We start from the raw sequence: 14,034 nt of genomic DNA, 5'->3' as shown, positions 1-14,034 counted from the left end.
TGGGAAACAAGCAATTTTGGCAGCGCGCATGGCAATACAGTGCCTTGCAAAAGCATTTTTGAAAAGGTGTTTTTCCTATTTTGTATAATTACAACCTGTAATTTAAATTGATTTTATTTGGATTTCATGTAATGTACATACACAAGATAGTCCAAATTGTGTAGTGAAATAAAAAAACGTACTTGTTTTAAAAAATTCTAAAAAATATAATATGGAAAAGTGGTGCATGCATATGTATTCACCCCCTTTGCTATGAAGCCCCTAAATAAGATCTGGCGCAACCAATTACCTTCAGAAGTCACATAATTAGTTAAAGAAAGTCCACCTGTGTGCAATCTAAGTGTTACATGATTTGTCACATGATCTCAGTATGTATACACCTGTTCTGAAAGGCCCCAGAGTCTGAAACACCACTAAGCAAGGGGCACCACCAAGCAAGCAGCACCATGAAGACCAAGGTGCTCTCCAAACAGGTCAGGGACAAAGTTGTGGAGAAGTACAGATCATGGTTGGGTTATACAAACATATCAGAAACTTTGAACATCTCTCAGAGCACCGTTAAATCCATTATTAAAAAATTGCCTGGTCCATGTGTTTTGGTGGGAGGCCCTCTCTTGGCAACAAACCTGCCAAGAGAGGGCCGCCCACCAAAACACACGGACCAGGCAAGGAGGGCATTAATCAGAGAGGCAACCACGAGACCAAAGATAGCCCTGAAGGAGCTGCAATGCTCCACAGCGGAGATTGGAGTATCTGTCCATAGGATCACTTTAAGCCGTACACTCCACAGAGCTGGGTTTTACGGAAGAGTGGCCAGAAAAAGCCATTGCTTAAAGAAAAAAATAAGCAAACACGTTCGGTGTTCACCAAAAGGCATGTGGAGACTCCCCAAACATATGGAAGAAGGTACTCTGGTCAGATGAGACTAAAATTGAGCTTTTTGGCCATCAAGGAAAATGCTATGTCTGGCGCAAACCCAACACCTCTCATCACCCCGAGAACACCATCCCCACAGTGAAGCATTGTGGTGGCAGCATCATGCTATGGGGATGTTTTTCGTCGGCAGGGACTGGGAAACTGGTCAAAGTTGAAGGACTGATGGATGACGCTAAATACAGGGAAATTCTTGAGAGAAACCTGTTTCAGTCTTCCAAAGATTTGAGACTGGGACAGAGGTTCACATTCCAGCAGGACAATGACCCTAATTATGCTGCTAAAGCAACACTCAAGTGGTTTAAGGGGAAACATTTAAATGTCTTGGAATGGCCTAGTCAAAGCCCAGACCCCAAGGGGGGTGAATACTTTTGCAGGCCACTGTGGGCCTAGCTGATTATTGAGTTGCATATTTCTGTGAAAAGCATCTAAAATGTGTGAAGATAATGTGTCTTGAGTATAATTGAAAATGTTGAGACAAGAATAAGGGAACGCGTGTGGCAAAAATATGTCTGCGTCTCTCTCCAGAATGCATGCACTCAGCTCTCAATAATGTGCTCCAATGTCTTCCAACAATTCTTGCACATTCATTGGTTTATTGTGTGAATTGTTTTCCCTTTGTTTATTTTTGGTCAATTCCCCATTACATACAGTATGTAACATGTAAGCCTTGTCAAGGTGCCGTTAATCCCCTGTCATTTGGTTATGAAAGGGGTTCACCTAGGGGTCATGATAAGGGCTGTACCAAATGTTTGATGTATTATAATAATTGATTATGCTTATGTTGTATTAATAGAAGGGGAGGGGTTATAAGACCCCTCCCTCCTTACATTTATAGGGTCCTAGACTACAGATTAACAATATATATACATTATGAGGTTCAATATTGTTCCACAGTACTTTTCTAGGCTCTCTGCCTCTTATGAAGAAACTGTCTGAGAAATGTGTGACTGTGAAGACAGAACTCTGCAGGGGAGTGTAAGAGATAAGAGATTAGTTAGACATTCCACTATAAATCAACTTGGACATGTACTGCTAAGCTTTTAGATAGCTATATAAAACAAGTGTTTTAGTGATGAGTAGGCATAGTTTTGGTCTCAGGAGTAGAAGATTATGACGTAGGCAGTGACATCACTAGGGCTGGACTTTAGGTTTAATAAAATAACTTGGGACCTTTTATATTTTGCAGAACCTACTCAGGAACATGCGTGCTATGTTCCTGGTGTCAACTTCTGTCTGCAATTACATTAATAAAGATTTTTGAATGATTTAAGTAAAGATATTGTCATAATGCTAATTTCACCAATGAGCCAATGATTGACAAGTAACAAGGAAACGAACCCCAACAGTTAGACATTTCTGTTAATTCATGTATTACAGTAATTTACTGTTCTCATTCTTGGAGTGGAAACGTTGTTTGCAGAGTTCACAACCTGCTATACTTGTGAGAAACAAGTTTTGGTTTATTTAGGAGATTTGCTAATTTTTTCTATGTATTTTGTTTGGAGTGCTCAATGTGAGAAATGAGCATGTGTATGGTTTCTCTGTCATAACATGGAGGGAGCGCACACATCTGAGCACGCCAACCTGCTGAGTTGATACAATGTCTCACTTCACCAGCGATAGCTCAAATCACGACAGATAGAAAGGGAGGCAGACAGGCAGAGAGATTAATCCGATTGAAAAAAATAGAATTTATATCAGGATATTTTCTACTGTTTTAATTTGTGTTAAGCCTATTTTACTAAGTTGACGATGAAAGTTATAGGCCTACTGCTGCATTGGCCTATAGGCTATCTCTGAGTTCCATGTGCTAATTTCTTTAGCCGCCAATGGGTCACAGTGTATGAATGTGTCCATGTGTCCAAGGCTGGTGCTCTTGCATTAGTTGAGATGTTTATCATTTTAATTCAGATTTTTCTGATTAACCATGTGAGAGTAATTTTGAGAAACAAAAACGTTATTATTTTTTTATAATTATTTATCTCACCTTTATTTAACCAGGTAGTCAAGTTGATAACAAGTTCTCATTTACAACTGCGACCTGGCCATGTAACGGCTTTCTTCATGTGAAGGAGAGTCGGACCAAAATGCGGCGTGGCTATTTAGATTCATGTTTAATCAAACAAATAAACACAAACACTACAAAACAAGAAACGTAACGTGAAAACCGAAACAGCTTAAACTGGTAGGAACAGGAACAGGAACAATCACCCACAAAACCCAACACCAAACAGGCTACCTAAAAATGGTTCCCAATCAGAGACACTGACTCACACCTGCCTCTGATTGAGAACCATATCAGGCCAAACATAGAACTAGACAAACTAGACATGAACCATAGAATGCCCACTCATATCACACCCTGACCAAACAAAACATAGAAACATACAAAGCAAACTATGGTCAGGGTGTGACAGGCCAAGATAAAGCAAAGAAGTGCTGCAAAAACAACGACAGAGTTAAACATGCAATAGACAAACGTACAGTCAATAACACAATAGAAAAACTCTATATACAGTGTTTTTTATTTTACCTTTATTTAACTAGGCAAGTCAGTTAAGAACAAATTCTTATTTTCAATGACGGCCTAGGAACAGTGGGTTAACTGCCTGTTCAGGGGCAGAACGACAGATTTGTACCTTGTCAGCTCGGGGGTTTGAACTGCTCTAAACACTAGGCTACCCTGCCGCCCCAGTGTGTGCAAATGACGTAAGATTAGGGGGGTAAGGCAATGAATAGGCCATAGTGGCGAAGTAATTGTCATGACTTCCGCCGAAGTTGGCCCCTCTCCTTGTTCGTGTGGTGTTCGGCGGTCGACGTCACCGACCTTCTAGCCATCGCTGATCCATTTTTCATTTTCCATTGGTTTTGTCTTGTCTTCCATCACACCTGGTTCCAATCCCATCAATTACATGTTGTGTATTTAACACTCTGTTCTCCCTCATTTCCTTTTCGGTGATTGTTTATTGTGTAGTGTATGTGTATGTCTGTACTGGTGTGCGTCGGGTTATGTTACCCATTGATTTTTATTATTTTTTTGTAAATAAACTGCGCCATTGGAAACACAGTTATTTCTCTCCTGCGTCTGACTTCTCTGCCACCAGTTCACACTCTTACATTAATTACAATTTAATAATTAAACACTGGAGGAAAAGATGTGCAGAAGATGAATGTGCAAGTAGAGATACTGGGGTGCAAGGGAGCAAAAATTAAATAAATAACAATATAGGGATGAGGTAGTTGGATGGGCTATTTACAGATGGGCTATGTACAGGTGCAATGATATGTGAGCTGATCTGACAGCTGACGCTTAAAGTTAGTGAGGGAGATATGAGTCTCCAGATTCAGTGATTTTTGCAATTCGTTCCAGTCATTGGCAGCGAGAACTGGAAGGAAAGGCGGCCAAAGTAGGAATATGCTTTGGAGGTGACCAGTGAAATATTCCTACTGGAGCACGTGCTACGGGTGGGTGCTGTTATGGTGACCAGTGAGCTGAGATAAGGTAGGGCTTTACCTAGCAAAGACTTATAGATGACCTGGAGCCAGGGGATTTGGCCACAAATATGAAGTGAGGGCCAGCCAATGAGAGCATACAGGTTGCAGTGGTGGGTAGTATATGGGACTTTGGTGACAAAATGGATGGCACTGTGATAGACTGCATCCAATTTGCTGAGTAGAGTGTGGGAGGCTATTTTGTAAATGACATCACCAAAGTCAAGGATCGGTAGGATAGTCAGTTTTACAAGGGTATGTTTGGCAGCATGAGTGAATGATGCTTTTTTGCCTAATAGGAAGCCGATTCTCGATTTATTTTTGGATTGGAGATGCTTAATGTGAGTCTGGAAGGAGATTTAAATGAAACTGTTCCATGAAGAAAGCTGGCACGCAGATAGGTAGAAATTGTGATAAATTGTAAGCTTCCCCAAACTTGAAACTCACGAGCTGCCTATGATGTTTATTATAACGTGCAAGCGCATGCACACAGGAGGTCCCTTTAAAACTGATTCGTTCTGAATCCTTCTGATTCGTTCTGGCAAGGGGCTTTTGATTTTTATATGATCTCTCATCTAAAATTACCTAAAAGAGGTTCATCAAAATAAATCAAATCACATTTTAATCATCACGTGCTTCGTAAGCAACATGTGTAGATTAACAGTGAAATGGTCTCATACGGCCCTTCCCAACAATACAGAGGTAAATAATAGAAAAGTAATAACATCGTTATCAATTGATGGAAAGACATACACAAACAAGTTCACTTCCACCTACAACTTCACAGTAAATTCAGCGAGCAATGTTATAAAACCGTAGGACAAGTGGGCCAAATCTGTGTTAGAAAACAGGCAATCAGTGCAGCATAGTTGAACTTTGACCCTGAATCCCCCTGCTCTTTCTCCCCTCCATAGGTGGTGTACTTCACAGCCACATTCCCCTACCTGGTCCTCATCATCTACCTCATCCGTGGGGTCACCCTTCACGGAGCCATCAACGGTGTGAAGTACATGTTCACGCCCAAGGTACGAATGATTAGATGAATGAAAGAACATTATTGATCAAATACAATACAATTTGATTGTTCACAAACACATGGTTAGCAGATGTTATTGCAAGTGTAGTGAAATGCTTGTGCTTCTAGTTCCGACAGTGCAGCAATATCTAACAAGTAATTTAACAATTCTACAACAACTACCTAATACACACAAATCTAAGTAAATGGATGGAATAAGAATATGTACATGTAAATTTATTGATGAGCAAAGACAGAGCAGCATAGATGAGATACAATACAATAGATCTACATTTTCACAGCCAAGGTATGGTAGCTCATGTACATTGTTCTGTTATGTTTAATCCTGCTTTACATACAGTGGCAAGAAAAAGTACGTAAACCCTTTGGAATTATCTGGATTTATGTATAAATTGGTCATACAATTAGATCTGATCTTCATCTAAGTCACAACAACAGACAAATACAGTGTGCTTAAACTAACAACACACAAAGTATTGTATTTTTCTTGTCTATATTGAACACATAATTTAGACATTCACCGTGTAGGTTGGGAAAAGTATGTGAACCCCTAGGCTAATGACTTCTCCAAAAGCTAATTGGAGTCAGGAGTCAGCTAACCTTGAATACAATCCTTGAGACGAGATTGGAGATGTTGGTTAGAGCTGCCCTGCCCTATAAAAAAACACTCACAACATTTGAGTTTGCTATTCACAAGAAGCATCTAGTTTAGTTTATTAATTCGACCATTTAAAAAAACAAGCACACATTAAACCTAAAAGCCATACATGCACATGAATAAAATAAAGAGGATAACACACCATAAAGTCTGGGACTTATTTCCATTGTTGTCCTCTTGAGACAAGATGGTTAGACAAGATCGAACACAGTATGGCAGTGAAATAATAAAACCTAAACATAAAAGAAGAACATGCATAGGTGTAATAGGTGGCAGGGAAGTCAGGCGCAGGAGAGTCAAATGGAGTGTAAAATGGAGTCTTTTAATAAAGTCCACGGAGTATGCTCCATAACACTAAAAGTACATAACAAACAAAACATGGGTACAAAGACCCGACGCACACCTATACAACAAACACACTACACTGACAATAAAACAATCTCTGACAAAGACATGAGGGGAAAGAGAGGGTTATATACACAACAGGTAATGAATGGGATTGAAAACAGGTGTGTGGGAAGACAAGACAAAACCAATGGAAAATGAAAAAAGGTTCAATGATGGCTAGAAGACCGGTGACGTCGAACACCGAGCACCGCCCGAACAAGGAGAGGCAACGACTTCGGCAGAAGTCGTGACACTATCTCATCATTCCAGTTACATTATAGGGGTTATTCATATGGGCACAGAGAACATCAAACATATTTGCCTGAATGAACCATGCCTCGAACAAAAGAGATCTCAGAAAACCCAAGATTAAGAATTGTTGATTTGCATAAAGCTGGAAAGGGGTTTAACGAGTCTACGATACGTAACACACTAAACAAGATGGTATTCATGGCAGGAAACCACGGAAGAAACCACTCTCAAGTTCGCAAGAGAGCATCTGGATGTTTCACACCGCTACTGGCAAAATATTCTGTGGACCGATGAAACTACAGTTGAGTTGTTTGGAAGGAACACACAACACTATGTGTGGAGAGAAAAAGGCACAGCACACCAACATCAAAACCTCATCCCAACTGTAAAGTATGGTGGAGGGAGCATCATGGTTTGGAGCTGCTTTGCTGCCTCGGGACCTGGACAGCTAGCTATCATCGACCGAAAAATCAATTCCCAAGTTTATCAACACATTTTGCAGGAGAATATAAGGCTATCTGTCCGCCAATTGAAGCAGAAGTTCAACAGAAGTTGGGTGATGCAACAGGACAACGACCCAAAACACAGAAGTAAATCAACAACAGAATGGCTTCAACAGAAGAAAAGGCGCCTTCTGGAGTGACCCAGTCAGAGACCTGACCTCAACCCAATTGAGATGCCGTGGCATAACCTCACGAAAGCAGTTCACACCAGACATCCCAAGAATATTGCTGAACTGAAACAGTTTTGTAAAGAGGAATGGTCAAAAATTCCTCCTGACCGTTGTGCAGGTCTGATCCGCAACTACAGAAAACGTTTGGTTGAGGTTATTACTGCCAAAGGAGGGTCAACCAGTTATTAAATCCAAGGGTTCACATACTTTTCCCAACCTGCTCTGTGAATGTTTACACAGTGTGTTCAATAAAGACATGAAAACATATACAGTAATTGTTTGTGTGTTATTAGTTTAAGCAGACTGTGTTTGTCTATTGTTGTGACTTATATGAAGATCAGATCAAATTTTATGACAAATTTATGCAGAAGTCCAGGTAATTCCAAAGGGTTAACATACTGTTTCTTGCCACTGTATATGTGTGTGCTACTAACATGCTTTACTAATGTGTGTGTGTGTGTGTGTGTGTGTGTGTGTGTGTGTGTGTGTGTGTGTGTGTGTGTGTGTGTGTGTGTGTGTGTGTGTGTGTGTGTGTGTGTGTGTGTGTGTGTGTGTGTGTGTGTGTGTGTGTTTGCTGTCTTAGATGGAACAGCTGGCTAACCCCACTACATGGATCAACGCGGCCACTCAGATCTTCTTCTCTCTGGGCCTGGGATTTGGATCCCTCATCGCCTTTGCCAGCTACAACCAGTACAACAACAACTTTGAGAAGCAGGCCATCGTCGTGTCCATGGTCAACAGTAGCACCTCCATCTTCGCCAGTATCGTCACCTTCTCCATCTATGGCTTTAAGGCCACCTTCAACTACGAGAGCTGCCTGGAGAGGTGAGGCCCTGGGTGGGGTCGCGGTCTGGTTAGTTGTCTCATTGACTTTGGCATTGAACTTTCAACTCAGAGAAGTAGGTGACACCAGTCAGCAGCACTAAGCCACTACAAACGTAAACAATTCTAGGTCAAACATATACAATTCATTTAACGTCTGTAGACTGTAGCACTTTCTGTAGACATACAAATGGAAGAAATGGCAGGTGCTTGGACTTGGGAAGGCATTGAAATCTAGACCAGCAATGAGAGGAATTGTATAAGGGGCTAGATATACTGTATGATTCAGATCATAAATGCCCTTTCCAGTGGCGTAGCATGCAGCGAATGGAAAGGGCTGGGGGGTCCCAAACCAAAAATGTATAAATGTCATAAGCCATGGCAAAACATTGAGAATTACAGGAAATTAGCTATACAACTGCTAAATCTTCTCTCAACCTCATGGAAAAATGCATAGAATAGCAGGAAATTTGCTTAAAACAGCACACTTTTCTCTCTGCCCCATGGCAAAATCTGTAGAATTGCAGGAAGTTACCTGGCCCCCTCCCCTCCCCCACCTAAATAAAAGTTTCAGAGAAACTGCGCTACACCACTTGTCCTTTCATGACACTGACATTTCTCTTTTTCACCCAGGGTGCGACTGCTGCTCCTGAACACCTTTGATCTAGCAGAGGACACCATCAGTCTGGAGAATGTCAACCACTGGATCACTGAGCTGAACAGGACACACCCAGAACAGTTTGCCAGTCTGGGAGGTAGGCTGGAGACCTGTGACCTAGAGGCTGAACTAGACACGGTAGGTCATGATGAGACACAACTCAAATGAAATAATAGAAAAACTTGTGCAAAATACTGATAAGACAACTTCATTTGCTACTTCTCTTAGGGCTTGATTCAATCTGAATCGCAGAAGTTCTTTGATATAGCGAGATTGAAATTTAAATGCAATGTTCCCGTGTTAACGGAGACAGCATTCAGGGTAAATGCTGCACATGTCGACTCAATCTGATCTTACCTTAACATTTTTGCGCTATAGCTCAGAATTTCCGCAATATGGATTGAATCGAGCCCTTAATCTAACAACATACCTCTGGTTTCCTGACAATATGTTATCATGTAGCAACAAAATAAATTGATTTTACCGTGAAGTAATAAAAACTTCACTCACCATTCTATAAATATTTCATATTTAATCATAGTTCAATGTCACCTATACAACTTTATTTGACTCTGTGGTGGTAGTAGTGAGATGTGGCAAATATCATGGGCTGTTGCAGTTACAATTAATGGTAATATTTCATTTTCAATGCTCTTCTGGATTTTCCATTTTGTCTTTAATAAACCATCCCACTTAATATCCACTAAACTCTCTCTCTCCATCTCTCTCCCTCCTCCCAGGCTGTTGAGGGTACAGGCCTGGCCTTCATAGTGTACAGTGAGGCCATTAAGAACATGCCAGTGTCTCAGCTGTGGTCTGTGCTCTACTTCATCATGCTGCTGCTGCTGGGCATGGGCAGTATGCTGGGCAACGTCATCGCCGTCATCACCCCCCTCAGTGACTTGAAGTTCATCAGCCGCTACATGAGCACCAAAACACTCAATGGTGAGAGAGAAGGGGTGATGAGGGGAAGGGAAGAGGAGGGGGTTAGGGTTGAGCTAAGGTGTGGTCGTGAAGCTCGGTTTATGGTTGTGGTTGAGGATAAGAATTGAGCTAAGGTGTGAACATGAAACTAGGGTTAGGGTGGACCCGGGCGTGTCTTGTCCTTAGGTTGGTGTGTCTGTTCTGCCTGCTGCTTGAGTTAGGTGTGTGTGTGTGTGTGTGTGTGTGTGTGTGTGTGTGTGTGTGTGTGTGTGTGTGTGTGTGTGTGTGTGTGTGTGTGTGAGTGTGAGAGTGTGTGTGTGTGTGTGTGTGTGTGTGTGTGTGTGTGTGTGTGTGTGTGTGTGTGTGTGTGTGTGTGTGTGTGTGTGTGTGTGTGTGTGTGTGTGTGTGTGTGTGTGTGTGTGTGTGTGAGAGAGAGAGACTAACAGGTGTGTTGTCCCATCCTAAATTTTACATTTTATTCATTTAGCAGATGCTCTTATCCAGAGTGACTTACAGTTAGTGCATTCATCTTAAAATAGCTAGATGAGACAACTACATAACACCATCATAGTAAGTCCGTTTTTCTTGTGTCTTATTTGATGAGATAGGTTTTCAGAAGATGGGCAGGGACTCTGCTGTCCTAACTGTGTGCGTGACTAACAGGTGTGTTGTCATATCCTGTAGGTCTGGTGTGTCTATTCTGCCTGCTGCTTGGCCTGGGCTTCACCACCCGCTCTGGGAACTACTGGTTCACCATGTTCAACGACTATGGAGCCACCTTCTCTCTGCTCTTCATCGTCCTCATTGAAGTTATCACCGTCTGCTACATATATGGCATCAAAAGGTGTGTGTGTGTGTGTGTGTGTGTGTGTGTGTGTGTGTGTGTGTGTGTGTGTGTGTGTGTGTGTGTGTGTGTGTGTGTGTGTGTGTGTGTGTGTGTGTGTGTGTGTGTGTGTGTGTGTGTGTGTGTGTGTACAATATTGATAATGAAGAATGACTCATTTCAGAAGCTTTCTAAGCATCATCATCTTGTCATACAGTACCTTTTCTCCAAGAAAAGCTGACATTATTTGAAACAGTTTCTACTGGAGAATGTGTAGCCCTACTGCAGTTGTGTTAGCAGCCAGTAGAGTTAAGTCTTTAAAGTACCTCATAAAAGCTGTATTGTGTCCAGTAATGCCAAACAACACTTAGCATAATCATCCACAAATACCTCACATTCCTTTCACTCTTCTCTCAGGATTTTGACTGAACTGCACTGTAGTTTTTTAAGTTGGGCTTGTACTGTTTATTAAAAGCAAAATGGCTTAAGAAGCATAGAAGCAATTTCCTTTGAATGTTGAATGAATGTTGAAACTAAAATACCATGGTTGTCTTTTGCCCATACAAAATATATGAAAGTATAGGGATACCTAGTCAGTTGCAGAGCTGAATGTATTCAACCAAAATGTGTCTTCTGCATTCAACCCAACCCCTCTGAATCAGAGCGGTGCGGGGGGCTGCCTTAATCGACAGAGTCCTCATGTCAATGCTCCTGCAACCTTTCCCTCTCCAGGTTTGAGAAGGATGTAGAAGACATGTTAGGTCATCGTCTTAACTGCTACTGGAAGATCATGTTGGCAGGAGTCAGTCCCATCCTCCTCATTGCCCTGTTCATTTTCTACATCGTCAACTACATCCAGGGAGGAACGCCCACATACCAGGCCTGGAACAAAGAGCTGGTAAGGCCCCTCTTTTTGTCTCCAATATCTTATCAATAACCCTGTCATTACACTAACAAGCACTCGGCCCAAAAAACGGGTAAGATAAGATTGTACTTTATTAATCCCCAAAGGGAGACTTGATTGTACCAGTCATACATGAATGAAAGAAAAGCACTGGAACAGAATATGCTGCACCCAAATACAATGTTGATCTCTGCCTGTCCTGTTGTCTTCCCTCTCCTCCAGGGGAAGTCTGTGGTGACGGAGTATCCTCCCTACGCCCAAGCCTTCATCGGCCTCCTCCTAGCCTCCTCTGTCTGCTGTATCCCTTTGACGGCCCTCTACACCTACTGTAAGAAGAGGAACCTGGCCAGTGGGAAGAGAGAGCGCACTGTCAGCACTGTGTCAGCGTAAAGACCGACGTATTGGTTGACAGACAGAGTGACACAAGGCAGAGCTGCTACATTACGGCTCTGAGACTGACTGGACCCTCTAGTTATAGGATCGACTGATCGACAGCCTACCGTCCGTATCATGGCTGTCTTAACAGAACAGTACCTCACTCTGCTGGTGCAGTGGTTCATGCCACACCACAAACCAAAGGCCCTCTTTCTCCCCACGGGGCAGGCTGGCTCTGCCACTGTGCAGCTGGTGGACAGACCGCCAGATCTGTACCTAGCATTAGCCCTAGTCATCCTTTGGCATCTAACACTTACTGGGTGATAAATAGTGAACTTTTGTATTTTATAGCTGTGGTTCTGAGCAGGGCTTAGAACTACATCCAAAATATTTCAGTAGTGAAAAACGAACAAAAAGTCTTGTGAATGGTTTATTCCATTGTTTAAAGGCCCGGTACTGTAAAAAAAAAAAAAACGATTTCCTGTGTTTTGTACATATTTCCAGGCTATGAGGTTGGAATAATAAAGTGAAATTGGGAACATTATTATAATCCCCTTTTAGTGTAAGTGCTGTTTGGTGGGATGGAGCGTGGTAAATTAGTTAATAGACCAATAAGAAAGAGATCCAAACCTCGACATATAACAGCTAGTTTTCCATTTTCCCTTCCCCACTCAGACCTCTACAAGACAGTCCTAGCAACATTTTTGCTTGAGAAATAGCTCTTTGCTAAGAAGCTATTTTGGTTCCTTTTTGACCATTCTAAATGGAAACAATCACAGTAAGGTACTTAATTGTAACCCATCAATTCTATGATATTGAGATAAAAATGGCTGCATTGGATCTTTAATGTTTAGCTTTCAGTAGCAGATTCTTTGAGACACAGTGTGTCAACCCTCTTTATTTAAAGCTCCACAAAATGTTTAAGATATTGTTTCCCTTAAATGTCATTATGGTGAAGTATTTTGTATCCCATTGGTTTACTGTAGATATTCTGTAGATTACTCAAAGAGTTGTGAGATATGTTGAGTGCCTGGATGTGCAAGGTAGACCTTCGTCTGACTCGGTTATGACTGAATACAGTCTGACTGGTGTCAAATGACCAAGAACAACTTGTAGCAATAGCTGTATGTGATTTAGTGTTTGCAAACATACTGATAACTTCACATATAACGAACAAATCTCTATGAACAGGACCAAGACCATATCTATACCTATGGGCTTTTCTGTCAATTCACCATCAGTGACTTCTTACCAGGATCATACTCATTGGGGTGCAATGTAACAGAATGTTCAGATAGATATATATTCTGTAGAACAGACACTATTCTCTGTCATATAGAATAGGAAATCATGTTAGCTCTATAGGAAGCATTTCTTTCTGCAACATTCCAGAGCGTTTCACCTCCTGTGAATGTGTGAAAGATTGTGTGCTCTTCTAATTAGAAAGTATTGTAGTGTTGCACTGCTGTCATAGAATCCACATCCACATCAACTGGACTTAGGATACAGCCCAATGGTTATGTACCAATGTGCTGTGCATATTCACGAGCAAAAAATACAATGTAGACCTACTCTTTTTACAGGAAAATGTATGAATTTGCACAGAAACAATTGCCAAACATGTTGTAATGCTGTGAGCATTTTTCATGTTAACAATTTGAAACCATCCATTTATAATAACAGGGGCACAACTTTGACTGGGGATGGGGGGACAGGTCCCCCCTACATTCTGAAATTGCATTTTTGTCTCCCGCTGATGTTATCATTGGAATTGGATTTTAAAAATTAGGCAATGGTGTGCTTTAGGACCATGCAGAAGCCTCCGAGCGGTCAGGTAGCTGTTTGGAGTGTTTATCCGACTGGATTAAAAAAACATGTATGTCCCCCCACTTCTAAAATCAAAGTTGTTCCACTGTACAGTGATGGAAACACTGTGTAAATATATTTGTACAATGTTTAATACAGGTTGGTGTTAGTGTGAACCAAGTATTGGTGTGAACAATTATTATTTTAACTGCTGTACCACAATGATGTGTTCATGTTTTATAAATAGTATTTTCTATGGTGAAATTATTAAAGACATGAAGACATGAA

The 14,034-nt window shown here is 41.4% G+C and overlaps 1 protein-coding gene across 1 annotated transcript in view; it reads left to right on the top strand.

Annotated features, from left to right (window-relative positions):
* Nucleotides 1-14,034, top strand: part of LOC135520417 (sodium- and chloride-dependent transporter XTRP3A-like) — a 26,124-nt gene extending 12,090 nt beyond the window's left edge. Inside the window, exons 5-11 of the mRNA XM_064945971.1 lie at nt 5,343-5,453; nt 8,018-8,259; nt 8,890-9,052; nt 9,655-9,859; nt 10,523-10,682; nt 11,394-11,559; nt 11,788-14,034. Coding sequence (XP_064802043.1) covers nt 5,343-5,453; nt 8,018-8,259; nt 8,890-9,052; nt 9,655-9,859; nt 10,523-10,682; nt 11,394-11,559; nt 11,788-11,955 — 1,215 coding nt within the window. The 3' untranslated portion in view covers nt 11,956-14,034. The remainder of the gene's footprint in view (nt 1-5,342; nt 5,454-8,017; nt 8,260-8,889; nt 9,053-9,654; nt 9,860-10,522; nt 10,683-11,393; nt 11,560-11,787) is intronic.

Source organism: Oncorhynchus masou, chromosome 29 (assembly GCF_036934945.1).
Source record: "Oncorhynchus masou masou isolate Uvic2021 chromosome 29, UVic_Omas_1.1, whole genome shotgun sequence".
Taxonomy (NCBI): domain Eukaryota; kingdom Metazoa; phylum Chordata; class Actinopteri; order Salmoniformes; family Salmonidae; genus Oncorhynchus; species Oncorhynchus masou.
This window is presented reverse-complemented; position numbering and strand designations above follow the sequence as displayed.